Source organism: Chiloscyllium punctatum, chromosome 21 (genome assembly GCF_047496795.1).
Source record: "Chiloscyllium punctatum isolate Juve2018m chromosome 21, sChiPun1.3, whole genome shotgun sequence".
NCBI lineage: Eukaryota > Metazoa > Chordata > Chondrichthyes > Orectolobiformes > Hemiscylliidae > Chiloscyllium > Chiloscyllium punctatum.
Window position 1 is genome coordinate 19,747,873 of NC_092759.1, and position 15,288 is coordinate 19,763,160.

At 54.0% G+C, this 15,288-nt stretch overlaps 1 protein-coding gene across 2 annotated transcripts in view; it reads right to left on the bottom strand.

Moving 5' to 3' along the window:
• Positions 1-13,353, bottom strand: part of LOC140492652 (rhodopsin kinase GRK1-like) — an 82,897-nt gene extending 69,544 nt beyond the window's left edge. Inside the window, exons 1-4 of one of the 2 annotated variants that reach the window (XM_072591690.1) lie at positions 13,101-13,353; positions 7,106-7,817; positions 4,017-4,144; positions 1,318-1,475 (exon numbers count right to left, since the gene is read on the bottom strand). In XM_072591690.1, the coding sequence (XP_072447791.1) occupies positions 1,318-1,475; positions 4,017-4,144; positions 7,106-7,807 (988 nt within the window). In that variant the 5' untranslated portion in view covers positions 7,808-7,817; positions 13,101-13,353. Of the gene's footprint in view, positions 1-1,317; positions 1,476-4,016; positions 4,145-7,105; positions 7,951-13,100 lie in introns of those variants that run through there. The other variant, XM_072591691.1, reaches the window with a different exon arrangement.
• Positions 13,354-15,288: the final 1,935 nt, after the last annotated feature.

Below are 15,288 nucleotides of genomic sequence, written 5' to 3' on the forward strand. Positions count from 1 at the left end.
GCGGAGGCGGAGGAATTGGGAATACGGGATGGCATAGTGCCCAGGGATGTGCAGGTTAGGGTGGATTGCTCACGGGAAATAAGGCTGACAGGAATAGTGTGGTCTGGGTGTAATGCTATCCAGAGGGTCAGTATGGACTCAATGGGCCGAATGGCCTACTTCCACATTTTTGGGATTCTAGGAGAGACAATATTGCATTGCCGAAAGCCAATTGATGAAGGACTGAGTTGGTGGCGGCAATATTTATGGACTCCCATGTTTATTGACAGAGTCACACATGAGGAGCACAAATCTCCTTTCTCAGCCCCTGCAGTTTGAGGTTATACAGAGGGGAACAAACAAAACCCCAATTAATGTCCACACTGCCTCGTAATAAATCGCATTGACGTACAATGAGAATCTGATTGGAGTGAAATGGAACACCTCGATACCCAACGATATCAACTGACGTTCTCTCTCCTCCTCTCAAACTGAATGTAAAGCTCCATCTACACTGTCCCCCCCATCAAACACTCCCAGGACAGGGACAGCACGGGGTTAGATACAGAGTAAAGCTTCCTCTATACCGTCCCCATCAAACACTCCCAGGGACAGGGACAGCACGGGGTTAGATACAGAGTAAAGCTCCCTCTACACTGTCCCCACATCAAACACTCCCAGGACAGGGACAGCATGGGGTTAGATACAGGGTAAAGCTCCCTCTACACTGTTCAACCATCAAACCCTCCCAGGACAGGGACAGCACGGGTTTAGATACAGAGTAAAGCTTCCTCTACACTGTTCAACCATCAAACACTCCCAGGACAGGGACGCATGGGGTGAGATACAGAGTAAAGCTTCCTCTACACTGTCCCCCATCAAACACTCCCAGGACAGGGACAGCATGGGGTTAGATACAGAGTAAAGCTCCCTCTACACTGTCCCCCATCAAACACTCCCAGGGATAGGGACAGCACGGGATTAGATACAAATTAAAGCTCCCTCTATACTGTCCCCCCATCAAACCCTCCCAGGACAGGGACAGCACGGGGTTAGATACAGAGTAAAGCTCCCTCTACACTGTCCCCCATCAAACACTCCCAGGGACAGGGACAGCACGGGGTTATATACAGAGTAAAGCTCTCTCTACACTGTCCCCCATCAAACCCTCCCAGGACAGTGACAGCACGGGGTTAGATACAGGGTAAAGCTCTCTCTACACTGTCCCCCCCATCAAACACTCCCAGGGACAGGGACAGCACGGGGTTAGATACAGGGTAAAGCTCCCTCTGTGTAGTCTGCACAGGAATGTTGGGGCTGAATGGCCTCTCCATTTACCATTGTCATCAAGCAGCACGTTCTCCGGTTTGAGGTCTCGATAGATGATACGGTTTTGGTGGAGGTGCTGCAGGCCACAGAGGATCTGGGCGGAGTAGAAACACGCTCTGGCCTCCTCAAAGCCTGGCACCTTCTCATTCACATTGTAGATGTGATACCTGTCAATGAGAAACAGGTAGTAGGAGGGAGGGCAAAGAGGAAGTGGGGGATGTGGGTACAGTCACCATATTTAAAAGGCATGTGGAGAAGTCCATCAACAGGAAATGTTTGGAGGGATATGGGCCAGGAATAGGAATGTGGGACTAATTTAGATTGGAAGGAAGCTCAGCGCTGAGGGAGTGCCGCACTGTCGGAGGGTCAGTGCTGAGGGAGTGGGCACTGTCAGAGGGTCAGTACTGAGGGAGTGCCACAATGTCGGAGGGTCAGTGCTGAGGGAGTGGGCACTGTCAGAGGGTCAGTGCTGAGGGTGTGGGCACTGTCAGAGGGTCAGTGCTGAGGGAGTGGGCACTGTCGGAGGGTCAGTGCTGAGGGAGTGCCACACTGTCGGAGGGTCAGTGCTGAGGGAGTGGGCACTGTCGGAGGGTCAGTGCTGAGGGAGTGGGCACTGTCGGAGGGTCAGTGCTGAGGGAGTGGTCACTGTCAGAGGGTCAGTGTTGAGGGAGTGGTCACTGTCAGAGGGTCAGTGTTGAGGGAGTGGGCACTATTGGAGGGTCAGTGCTGAGGGAGTGCTGCATTGCCGGAGGGTCAGTGCTGAGGGAGTGGGCACTGTCGGAGGGTTAGTGCTGAGGGAGTGGGCACTGTCGGAGGGTCAGTGCTGAGGGAGTAGGCACTGTCAGAGGGTCAGTGTTGAGGGAGTGGGCACTGTCAGAGGGTCAGTGTTGAGGGAGTGGGCACTATTGGAGGGTCAGTGCTGAGGGAGTGCTGCACTGTCGGAAGGTCAGTGTTGAGGGAGTGGGCACTGTCGGAGGGTCAGTGCTGAGGGACTGCCGCACTGTCGGAGGGTCAGTGCTGAGGGAGTGAGCACTGTCGGAGGGTCAGTGCTGAGGGTGTGCTGCACTGTCGGAGGGTCGGTAACATCTCAGGTTAATACAAGTGTTTGCATGGACACTGCTGAATGTGGATCCGGGGCCAATCTGTGCCTCTGTGTTGGGGTAAAATCATTTAGACAGATTGCTCTTCATCGCTTGTAGGGACTTGGTGTACGATGACTGGTTGCTGAATTTCCTCCCTCACAGCAATAACAGTGTTTCTCTGAGCTGAGGATGAAGGTGATGCCAGAGAAATGTAAGTCTTTCTTTCTGATGAGCCCACTTCGTTCTCCTTCCCTGACCCGAACTTCATCGACAGAAGCACCTGCTCCAGGCACCCTCAGAACAGAATCCAAACAATATATGGTTGAGAAGGTGGGATTATCAGAGCTGTGTTGGTGGTGGGTGTGGGAGAGTGTCAGGGCTGGGGGGGGTTTAAATTGGAGAGGCCTGACGAAGAGCTGGCAGAGACCCGAAGGGCTGAACGGACTCATTCAGCACACTACGAATCTCTGACTCTCAGACACGTGACACTTTTCGAACAAATGGGTGTGTGGCCAGCTGAAAGTGCACAGATGGACCTTCGATGACAGGTTGTCACAGTCCATGTGGGCACACAGTGATTGACCTCAGACCTGCCAAATCCTGTCTTAATCTGATTCCGAGCTAATCTGCGTGGAAATTCGGATCCACCGCTGCGATTGATACAGAAGCATCCTTGGAGAGAGACTCACACCAAACATCACGTTGTTCCCCACTCCCCTCACACCTCCCCCACTGAAATCTTGCCTTCTCTCAGCATGGGCAACAGCCAACCGGTGCACAGCAAGATCCCAGGGGCATCTCTCTTGCTGTCCTGCGCCATCTGTTGGGTACAAAGTGGGCAGCTAGAGACAGAAAAAAAGTGCTGGGCTCAGCATTTGCCCACCTTGAGAAGGTGGGGGTGAGCTGCCTTCTTGACCCACTGCAGTCCATGTGCTGGAGGGTAGACCCACAATGTCCCTGAGGGAGGGAATCCCAGGATTCTGACCCAGCCACACTGAGGGAACGGCGATATATTCCCAAGTCAGGATGGTGAGGGGCTCGGAGGGGAACTTGCAGGGGGTGGGGTTCCCGTGTAACTGCTGCCCCTTGTCCTTCTAGATGGAAGTGGAGCAAAATATTAAAGGGTGCAATGGTTTGTGCTGGATGCAGAGACCAGGGAGTGCAGCAGGGTCCAACAAATGAGATCCCAGTGTGAAGCTAAGAAACATTCCGAGATACAGAGGGTGGGAGAAACGTGGAACTCTCTTTGGCAAACCATCCTGCAACAGAGGGCCTGAGGGTTTTGTGATGAATGCAGCTCAGTGGGAGACACGGAGTAGGTTAGCCATGAGTAGAGGGATAGGTTAGAAGGGGATGAGTGGCCTCAACTTTTCCAGTGTGGAAGTCAGCTACAGGGTGGTGGGTTTTAAACTCCACGGGGTCGGAATCACTCAGAAAAGTGATGTGAGACCGAGTGATGGAGAGTGATGGAGAGAGGGACAGGATTGGTGGGAAGCCGGGGTTCATGGTGGGAGACTCTGGGAGCAGTGTGTTAGGGGCACTGGGCTCTTCAGGAGGTTAACGTTGTCAGCTATGCTGGAACACATTTCAGTGACTGATGGATTAATGAGGGGAGACGTCTCTTACCTGAGGTCACCCCCATTCATCAAGGTCATTACCAAACACAACTCATGCTTTGTCTGAAACGCGTAAGCCAGTGTCACAATGAAACGACTGTGAACCTTGGCCAGAATCTGTTTCTCAATCTTCACAGCCTAGAGAGGGAGAGAGAGGGCAGGAGAAGAGCATGAGACACTCACAATCCAGTCAGAGCCCAAATACCAATTTTCATTCGCATAGCACCTCTCACGAAGCCGAACATCCCATTCCCCGGGGCAAACCTTTGGCTCCGATGGGATATTACGGACCGGCGATCATAACGAGATTGATATCAAGGAGCGTCTTAAAGGAGAAGACACAGAGAGAGACACAGGGAGGGGTTCAGAGAGGGGGGGGGGGGGGGGTGTCCAGAGCTCAGGGCTCAGGCAGCTGGAGGCACTGCCCCCAATGGGGGAGCGAAGGGAATTGGGGGAAGGTCAAGGGGCTGGCATTGGAGGGGATTACAGAGATAGGGAGGGGGTGTAGGGGCTAGAGGGGGTTACAAAGATAGGGAGGGGGTGTAGGGGCTAGAGGGGGTTACAGAGATAGGGAGGGGGTGTAGGGACTGGAGGGGGTTACAGGGATAGGGAGGGGGTGTAGGGGCTAGAGGGGGTTACAAAGATAGGGAGGGGGTGCAGGGACTGGAGGGGGTTACAGAGATAGGGAGGGGGTGTAGGGGCTGGAAGGGATTCCAGAGATAGGGACGGGGTGTAGGGACTGGAGGTGGATTACAGATATAGGGAGGGGGCATAGGGGGTTACAGAGATAGGGAGGGGGTGTAGGGCCTGGAGGGGATTACAGAGATCGGGAGGGGGTATAGGGGCTGGAGGATGTTACAGAGATAGGGAGGGGGTGTAGGGGTTGGAGGGGGTTACAGAGATAGGGAGGGGGTGTAGGGGCTGGAGGGGGTTACAGTGATAGGGAGGGGGTATAGGGGCTGGAGGGGGTTACAGAGATAGGGAGGGGGTGTAGGGGCTGGAGGGGGTTACAGAGATAGGGAGGGGGTGTAGGGGCTGGAGGGGGTTCTAGAGATAGGGAGGGGGTGTAGGGCTGGAGGGGGTTACAGAGATAGGGAGGAGGTGTAAGGGCTGGAGGGGGTTACAGAGATAGGGAGGGGGTGTAGGGGTTGGAGGGGGTTACAGAGATAGGGAGGGGGTGTAGGGGCTGGAGGGGGTTACAGAGATATGGAGGGGGTGTAGGGGCTGGAGGGGGTTACAGAGATAGGGAGGGGGTGTAGGGGCTGGACGGGGTGACAGAGATAGGGAGGGGGTGGAAGGGGTTACAGAGATAGGGAGGGGGTGTAGGGGCTGGAGGGGGTTACAGAGATAGGGAGGGGGTGTAGGGGCTGGACGGGGTCACAGAGATAGGGAGGGGGTGTAGGGGCTGGAGGGGGTCACAGAGATAGGGAGGGGGTGTAGGGGCCGGAGGGGGGTTACAGAGATAGGGAGGGGGTGTAGGGGCTGGAGGGGGTTACAGAGATAGGGAGGGGGTGTAGGGGCTGGAGGGGGTCACAGAGATAGGGAGGGGGTGTAGGGGCTGGAGGGGGTTACAGAGATAGGGAGGGGGTGTAGGGGCTGGAGGGGGTTACAGAGATAGGGAGGGGGTGTAGGGGCCGGAGGGGGTTACAGAGATAGGGAGGGGGTGTAGGGGCTGGAGGGGGTTACAGAGATAGGGAGGGGGTGTAGGGGCTGGAGGGGGTTACAGAGATAGGGAGGGGGTGTAGGGGCAGGAGGGGGTTACAGAGATAGGGAGGGGGTGTAGGGGCAGGAGGGGGTTACAGAGATAGGGAGGGGGTGGAGGGGGTTACAGAGATAGGGAGGGGGTGTAGGGGCTGGAGGGGGTTACAGAGATAGGGAGGGGGTGTAGGGGCTGGAGGGGGTCACAGAGATAGGGAGGGGGTGTAGGGGCCGGAGGGGGGTTACAGAGATAGGGAGGGGGTGTAGGGGCTGGAGGGGGTCACAGAGATAGGGAGGGGGTGTAGGGGCTGGAGGGGGTCACAGAGATAGGGAGGGGGTGTAGGGGCCGGAGGGGGGTCACAGAGATAGGGAGGGGGTGTAGGGGCCGGAGGGGGGTCACAGAGATAGGGGGGGGGTGTAGGGGCCGGAGGGGGGTCACAGAGATAGGGAGGCGGTGTAGGGGCTGGAGGGGGTTACAGAGATAGGGAGGCGGTGTAGGGGCCGGAGGGGGGTTACACAGATAGGGAGGGGGTGTAGGGGCCACGCTGGGATGATGATCATTCAGCCGCTGGTTTCCTCCCTGTCCAGTTCCTAGTGACCCATCGTGTGAAATCGTGCCGATCTCCTATTGTAGTGTGACAGTGTAGACATAGTGACACCTTCCAAATTCCCCTCCGAGCCCCTCACCATCCCGACTTGGACATATATCGCCGTTCCCTCAGTGTGGCTGGGTCAGAATCCTGGGATTCCCTCCCTCAGGGACATTGTGGGTCTACCCTCCAGCACATGGACTGCAGTGGGTCAAGAAGGCAGCTCACCCCCCACCTTCTCAAGGGGGGCAACTAGGGACTGGGCAGGAAATGTTGGGTCCAGTCTATGACATCCATAAGAGAATAAAATCTCACTGACCTAATATGTTCCTACTGAAGGAGTCCCCAATGCAGGCAGTGGCTCTGTGACTAGCTCTGCTGTCAGCGACCTGGGTTCAATTCCTGCCTCAGGCAACTTTCTGCGTGGAGTTTACACATTATCCCCGTGTCTGCGTGGGTTTCCTCCGGGTGCTCCGGTTTCTTCCCACAGTCCAGGGATGTGCAGGTCAGGGTGGGTTGGCCGTGGAAATATGGGCTGGGTCTGGCTGGGGTGCTGTTTCGAGGGTTAGTCTGAATTGGAAGGGCTAAATGACGTGGAGAGTTTAGATACACTGACTTGATTGGCTTTCTCCATTTCACACTGAAGACTGAGTATTAACACTACGTTCAAAGTCAGCACGCGGGAACTTTGTTAGTTTTCTCTGTGTGTGAGGGGGTTTTGGAGGGTATGCGGGGCTTGGGGGGGGAGTTTGGGGTGTGGATCCTAGCTCCACCCACCTCACAGCCCAGTCTCCGATCCCCTGCAGCCTACCTCATGGCCGTTGCGTTTCTTCAGCCGCTTCTTGTTGAGCTTTTTGTTGGCGTAGAGTTTTCCTGTGGCCCTCATCTGGCAGGCACACACCTCACCAAAGCCCCCCTTGCCCAGGACCCGCAAGTCGGCGAACCACTCGTCTCCGACTGGCTGTCCCTCCAGCCCCTTGAACTGCAGGAAGCGCTGGAAGAATTGGCTGGTCTTGTAGCCCTCAAAGGCCTGGGCCTCCAGGTAGCTCAGGAGCTGCTGCTCCGATTCCCGGAACAGGTCGGCCTTGCCTAACCTCGCGACCTCATGCACCCGTGCGATGGCGTCCTCACTCAGGAAGGAGCAGAAATCCCGGGAGTCTGGATCGTAGTACTGGTGGACGATGGTCAGGGCCAGCGGGATGTGTTCGGCCTCCTCCAGCCTGCTGTTGTAGTCCTCCATGACCTGCCACAGCCCAGCGGCCATCTTGAACTGTTCGGTGCTCCTCAGGTGCTGCTGGAACAGCCTCTTGCCCACGGGTTGCTGGCAGCAAATGCTCTCAAATGTCAAGTCCATCTCACCCTCGGTGGGCTGGCACTGAGACACTGGGGGCAACTTCAGGCGGGCCCTCATCCTTCGGTCCTGCATGGCAAACGCCAAGTGACTATCGATACTGCCCCTGGCTGCCAGGTAGGCTGAGTTCGCCACCACCGTCTCCAGACCGGCAAAATCCATCGGCCTAACCCTTCAGGAGGCAAAAGACCCACCAGGCAGAGGGAGAGAGAGAATAACAGAGAAAGAGAGAGAGAGGGAGAGAGAGAGAGAGAGACAGAGAGAGTCAAACAGACAGATAGACAGAGACAGAGAGAGAGAGATAGAATGACAGTGACAGAGAGAGATAGAGAGAGAGAGAGATACACAGAGAGAGTGACAGTGACTGAGAGAGAGATAGAGAGAGAGAGATACACAGAGAGAGTGACAATGACAGAGAGAGACAGAGAGTAAGTGACAATGACAGAGAGAGAGAGTGACAGAGAGACAGAATGACAGAGAGAGACAGACAGAGAGTGAGTGAGAGACAGACAGAAAGAGAGAGACAGAGAGTGAGTGACAGTGACAGAGAGACAAATGGAAAGAGCTGGAAAGACAAACAGACAGAAAGAGATTGAGAATGATAGAGAGAAACACAGAGACAGAAAGAGAGTGACAGGGACAGAAAAAGAAAGAGACTTAGAGAGAGTGACAGAGAGAGAAAATGACAGAGAGACAGAATGACAGAGAGAGATAGAGACACAGAGAGTGAGAGACAGGGAAAAAGAGTGAGAGAAAAAGAGAGAGACAGAAGGAGGAGCGGGGAGAGAGAGAGAGAGAGAATATAGTTCTGGCACACTGTTAGAGGAATGATGTTGGTAAACTGGATATAGTGCAAAAATGTTTTACAAGGTTGTTACTAATAGTGACCAGGGTTGGAGGATCTGAGCTACAGGGAGAGGCTGAACAGGCTGGGGCTGTTTTCCCTGGAGCGTCGGAGGCTGAGGGGTGACCTCATAGAGGTTTATAAAATCATGACGGACATGGATAGGATAAATAGACAAGGTCTTTTCCCTAGGGTGGGGGAGTCCAGAACTAGAGGGGCATAGGTTTAGGGTGAGAGGGGCAAGATATAAAAGAGACCTAAGGGGCAACATTTTCACCCAGAGGGTGGTACGTGTATGGAATGAGCTGCCAGAGGATGTGGTGGAGGCTGGTACAATTACAACATTTAAGAGGCATTTGGATGGGTATATGAATAGGAAGGGTTTGGAGGGATATGGGCCGGGTGCTGGCAGGTGGGACTAGATTGGGTTGGGATATCTGGTCAGCACAGACGGGTTGGACCGAAGGGTCTGTTTCTGTGCTGTACATCTCTATGACTGTACACTGCGCTTTAGAGAAAGGCTACTGAACTGTTCCTTCAACCTGTGAGGTACAAAGATTGGATCCTCCCTTCATCAGGGAATCCTGGTTCTCAACTCACCCACAATGGGAAATATTCCCTCCACATTAACCCCTCCACCCTCATCCAGGATCTTCGTCAGGAACTGAAATTGCAGACACAGGAATGTTTCACACACAACTGCACACACCTCAGTGTAGCACTCCCTCAGGGCAGCTACTGAACAGGGCAGGTCCTACACCCCCTCCCTACCTCTGTAACCCCCTCCAGCCCCTACACCCTTCCCTATCTCTGTAACCCCCTCCAGCTCCTACACCCCCTCCCTATCTCTGTAACCCCCTCCAGCCCCTACACCCCCTCCCTAACTCTGTAACCTCCTCCAGCCCCTACATCCCCTTCCTATCTCTGTAACTCCCTCCAGCCCCTACACCCCCTCCCTATTTCTGTAACCCCCACCAGCCCCTACATCCCCTCCCTATCTCTGTAACCCCCTCCGGCCCCTACACCCCCTCCCTATCTCTGTAACCCCCTCCAGCCCCTACAACACCTCCCTATCTCTGTAACCCCCTCCAGCCCCTACAACACCTCCCTATCTCTGTAACCCCCTCCAGCCCCTACACCCCCTCCCTATCTCTGTAACCCCCTCCGGCCCCTACACCCCCTCCCTATCTCTGTAACCCCCCCCCCCCCCAAGCCCCTACACCCCCTCCCTATCTCTGTAACCCCCTCCAGTCCCTACACCCCCTCCCTATCTCTGTAACCCCCTCCAGCCCCTACACCCCCTCCCTATCTCTGTAACCCCCTCTAGCCCCTACACCCCCTCCCTATCTCTGTAACCCCCTCCAGTCCCTACACCCCCTCCCTATCTCTGTAACCCCCTCCAGCCCCTACACCCCCTCCCTATCTCTGTAACCCCCTCCAGCCCCTACACCCCCTCCCTATCTCTGTAACCCCCTCCAGCCCCTACCTCCCTTCCCTATCTCTGTAACCCCCTCTGGCCCCTACACCCCCTCCCTATCTCTGTAACCCCCTCCAGCCCCTACACCCCCTCCCTATCTCTGTAACCCCCCCCAGCCCCTACACCCCCTCCCTATCTCTGTAACCCCCTCCAGCCCCTACACCCCCTCCCTATCTCTGTAACCCCCTCCTGCCCCTACACCCCCTCCCTATCTCTGTAACCCCCTCCAGCCCCTACACCCCCTCCCTATCTCTGTAACCCCCTCCAGCCCTATACCCCCTCCCTATCTCTGTAACCTCCTCCTGCCCCTACACCCCCTCCCTATCTCTGTAACCCCCTCCAGCCCCTACACCCCCTCCCTATCTCTGTAACCCCCTCCAGCCCCTACACCCCCTCCCTATCTCTGTAACCCCCTCCAGCCCCTACACCCCCTCCCTATCTCTGTAACCCCCTCCGGCCCCTATACCCCCTCCCTATCTCTGTAACCTCCTCCTGCCCCTACACCCCCTCCCTATCTCTGTAACCCCCCCCCAGCCCCTACACCCCCTCCCTATCTCTGTAACCCCCTCCGGCCCCTACACCCCCTCCCTATCTCTGTAACCCCCTCCTGCCCCTATACCCCCTCCCTATCTCTGTAACCCCCTCCGGCCCCTATACCCCCTCCCTATCTCAGTAACCCCCTCCAGCCCCTACACCCCCTCCCTATCTCTGTAACCCCCTCTAATTACAGCCCTTTGACCATTCCCTGATTCCCATTGCTCCCCCATTGGGGGCAGTACCTCCGGCTGCCTGAGCCCCGAGCTCTGGAACTCTCTCCTTAAACCGTCTCTGTGTCTCTCTGTGTCTTTCACTTCTCTTTGAGGGATTCCTGAGAATCCGCCTCTTTGACTGAGCTGATACCTCCCTGTACTTAAGATCTCCCCCTGCAGCTGAGATTGTGAATGCTTGTCTGTGTCTCAATACTGGGAAACACTCTCCCACGTCTGGCTCAGTGAAAAGGTGCTAGATGAATGCAAGATATTTGGGTCATAGAGTCATACAACAAGGAAACAGACCCTTCAGTCCAACCAGTCCGTGCTGACCCTAACCCAAAACTAGTCCCACCTGCCTGCTCCTAGCCCATATCCCTCCAAACCTTTCCCATTCATTCCTTATCTAAATGTGTTTTAAACGCGGTAACTGTACCCACATCCACCACTTCCTCAGGAAGTTCATTCCACACAAACCACTCTCCAAATAAAACAAAATAGGTCTGATGTCGTTTTAAATCTTGCTCCTCTCACCTTTAAAATGTGCCCCCTGGTCTTGAAATCCCCACCCTGGGGGTAAAGGGACCTTATCTATACCCCTTGTTATTTTATAAACCTCACTAAGGTCCTACGCTCCAGTGAAAAATATCCCAGCCTCTCCTTACAACTCAAATCCTCCCATCCCAGCAACATCCTGGTAAATCTCTTCTGAATCCTCTGCAAATTAGATTGGATTCCCTACAGCATGGAAACAGGCCCTTCGGTCCAACAGGTCCATACCGCCCCTTCCAAGAGTAACCCATCCAGACCCATTCCCCCTGACTAACGCACCTAACACTACAGGCAATTGAGCATGGCCAATTCACCCTAAACTGCACATCTTTGGACTGTGGGAGGAAACCAGAGCACCCGGAGAAAACCCACACAGACACAGGGAGAATGTCCAAACCCCACACAGTCGCCCGAGGCGGGAATCGAACCCAGGTCCCAGGTGCTGTGAGGCAGCAGTGCTAACCACTGAGACACCGTGCCACCCCCTAATAATATCCTTCCTAAGGGCGACCAGAACTGGACACAATCTTCTCGAACAGGCCTCACCAATGTCTTGTACAACCTCAACATGATGTCCCCAACTCCGAGACTCAAAGGGCTGAGCAATGAAGGCAAGGGTGCTAAACCCCTTCTTAACCCCCCCCCCCCCCGCTTATATGTGATGGGAGAAAGTGAGGACAGCAGATGCTGGAGCTCAGAGTCGAGACTGTAGTGCTGGAAAAGCACAGCTGGTCAGGCAGCATCCCAGGAGCAGGAGAGTCAATTTTTCAGGCCGAGCCCTTCATCAGGAATGAAGGGCTTATGCCCGAAACATCGATTCTCCTGCTCCTCGGATGCTGCCTGACCAGCTGTGCTTTTCCAGCACCACAACCTCTATTTATATGTGATGCAAACTTCAAAGAATTATGTACGTGAACCTCTAGCTCTCTCTGTTTGACAGCACTACCTATTTTTAATCAGATAAGTCCTGTCAGTTTTATCAGAATACAATACTTTGTATAAATCCAAACCAAACTCCATCTGCCACTCCTCAGCCCATTGACCCAATTGATCAAGATTTGTCAAAAGGTTGAGAGAGGGGAATGAGAGTTGGGATGTTGAGGGAATAGGGCCAGAAGATTGGGAATGTATTGGGAAACTGGAAGAGTATGTGGAATGGGAACACGAGAAGGCCCTTCAGCCCCTCAATCCTGCTTTGCTGTTCAATGCTGATCTAATCTGGTCAGCATTCCGCGCTCTCACCCCCTTCCCCCTTCTGATAGTCCAGAGATTTACCAGGATGTTGCTGGGATTGGAGGGTTTGAGTTGTAAGGAGAGGTTGGGATGTTTTTCACTGGAGCGTAGGAGGTTGAGGAGTGACCTCAGTGAGGTTTATAAAATAACGAGGGGCATAGATAAGGTCCCTTTACCCCCAGGGTGGGGATTTCAAGACCAGGGGGCACATTTTAAAGGTGAGAGGAGCAAGATTTAAAAAGAAATCAGAGCAATTTTTTACATGGAGAGTGGTTCGTGTGTGGAGTGAATGTCCTGAGGAAGTGGTGGATGTGGGTACATTTACAACACTTGCTGACTCCCTCAGCAATTGAAAATCTTCCAAGCGTGCCCTTGAACATATTCATTGGCCCAGCCTCTGCTGAGAGTTCCCCAGATCGATGACCCTCTGACAGGAAAATATTCCCACCTCTATTTTCATTCAGAAATCGTGCCCCCACCTCCCCCAATTCCTTCCGCGCCCAGCGCTAGCCAACACCGGGAAACATCCTGGTCAGTAACTCAAGCCTTCCTCCCCCACGCCCTCCTGCTTCCGAATGTTACAATCTTGAATTGGGTCACCTGGGAGCCTCTTTTGCCTTCGACCTGGTCCAATCCGGCCTCAATCGTGTCCCGTGGTCCGTGGGAGAGTGGTTTTCCCTGGGGAATCTCAAGGCGCTGTTCCCAGTGAGGGTGCAGTGAAACCCACTGACAAACGAGGACTCCAAAAGGAACTCTGTGCTGGTCAGACACTTTACTCTCTCTCTTGCTCCTCCCGACAACAGATGCCTCCTTGCCCCAGCACCACCAGCCCCTCACTCACAGGAGGCTAATCGTTCACACGACGGCTCACCATGGAGCTGGGGAGAGGGGTTGGGGAGGAGAGACGTGGGTTGGGGAGGGGAGGGAGCTGGTGTTTGCAGATTACCGGCTGTAGTTAAGACCAAATAGCCTTGTCAAACAGCATCAGGAAAATCTAGCAGTGACAGAGTCTGCCCAGACCTCAGACGTCAAGTCAAAGCTCCTTTGCACAAAGCCACCCACTTTGACCTTTCATCGGGGAAGCCCTGAATTCTACCTCCCATTACATGACCATTTCAGAAAGGGAAGACAGCCCAGTAGGGGCATGGGGGTTGGAGGGGGGGGGGGTGCAGGCACCTCAAAGATAAAGCACCAGATGGAAAGGGGCAGAGACTCAGAGATGTACAGCACAGAAACAGACCCTTCGGCCCAATCGGACCATGCTGACCACATATCCTAAATTAATCTGGTCCCATTTGTCAGCATTTGGCCCATATCGCTCTAAACCTTTCCTATTCATGTACCCATCCAGGCGCCTTTTAAATGTGCAGGTTAGGGTGAATTGGTCATGCTAAATTGCCCATAGTGTCCAGGGATGTGTAGGTTAGGTGCATCATTCAGTAGGATCTGGGTGGGTTACCCTTCAGAGGGTCAGTGTGGACGTGTTGGGCTGAAGGGCCTGTTTCCACACTGTAGGAATTCTAAAAAAAATGCTTTAATTGTATCAGCCTCTGGCAGATCATTCCATACACGCACCACCCTCTGTGTGAAAAAATTACCCCATAGGCCCCTTTTAGGGCGGCACGGTGGCACAGTGGTTAGTACTGCTGCCTCACAGCGCCAGAGACCAGGGTTCAATTCCCGCCTCAGGCGACTGACTGTGTGGAGTTTGCACATTCTCCCCGTGTCTGCGTGGGTTTCCTCTGGGTGCTCTGGTTTCCTCCCACAGTCCAACAATGTGCAGGTCAGGTGGATTGGCCAAGCTAAATAGCCCGCAGTGTTAGGTGAAGGGGTAAATGTAGGAGCATGGGTCTGGGTGGGTTGCGCTTCAGCGGGTCAGTGTGGACTTGTTGGGCCGAAGGGCCTGTTTCCACACTGTAAGTAATCTAATCTAAAACATATCTTTCCCCTCTCACCATAAACCCATGCCCTCTAATTCTGGACTCCCCTACCCTGGGAAAAAGATCTTGCCTATTTACCCTATCCATACCCCCTCATGATTTTATAAACCTCTATAAGGTCACTCCTCAGCCTCCGACGCTCCAGGGAAAACAGCCCCAGCCTGTTCAGCCTCTCCCTGTAGCTCAAATCCTCCAACCCTGGCAACATCCTTGTGAATCTTTTCTGAACCCTTTCAAGTTTCACAACATCCTTCCAATAGGAAGGAGACCAGAATTGCATACAATATTCCAACAGTGGCCTAACCAATGTCCTGTACAGCCGCAACATGACCTCCCAACTCCTGCACTCAATACTCTGATGAATAAATACAGAAAGGAACACAATCCTGTAGCAGCCTTGTGCCACCTCACCTTGTCCTGGAGTTAGCTTCACCCAGTAAAGCAAGGGAAGGCAGTGGCCTACCGGTATTATCACTGACTGTTAATCCAACAACCCAGCTAATGTCATGGGGACTGGGGTTCAAATCCCATCACGGCAGACAGCAGAAATTGAAATCAATAAGGAAAATCTGGAATTATGAATCGAATGATGACCATTAAATCCATTATCAGGAAAAGAAAATGATCAACCTCACTAGTAGGGAAGGAAACTGCCTGGTCTGGCCTACACATGACTCCAGACCCACAGCAATGGGGCAATTAGAGACCAGCAATAATTGCCAGCCTAGCCAGAGATACCCTTATCCTGTGAATGAACGGGGAAAATCTAGCTTTCAGAAGCGCTGCGACCAGAGTGAGAAAACAGTTGCCAAACTGCACACAGCAAAGGCCCACAAGTAATGATGTGA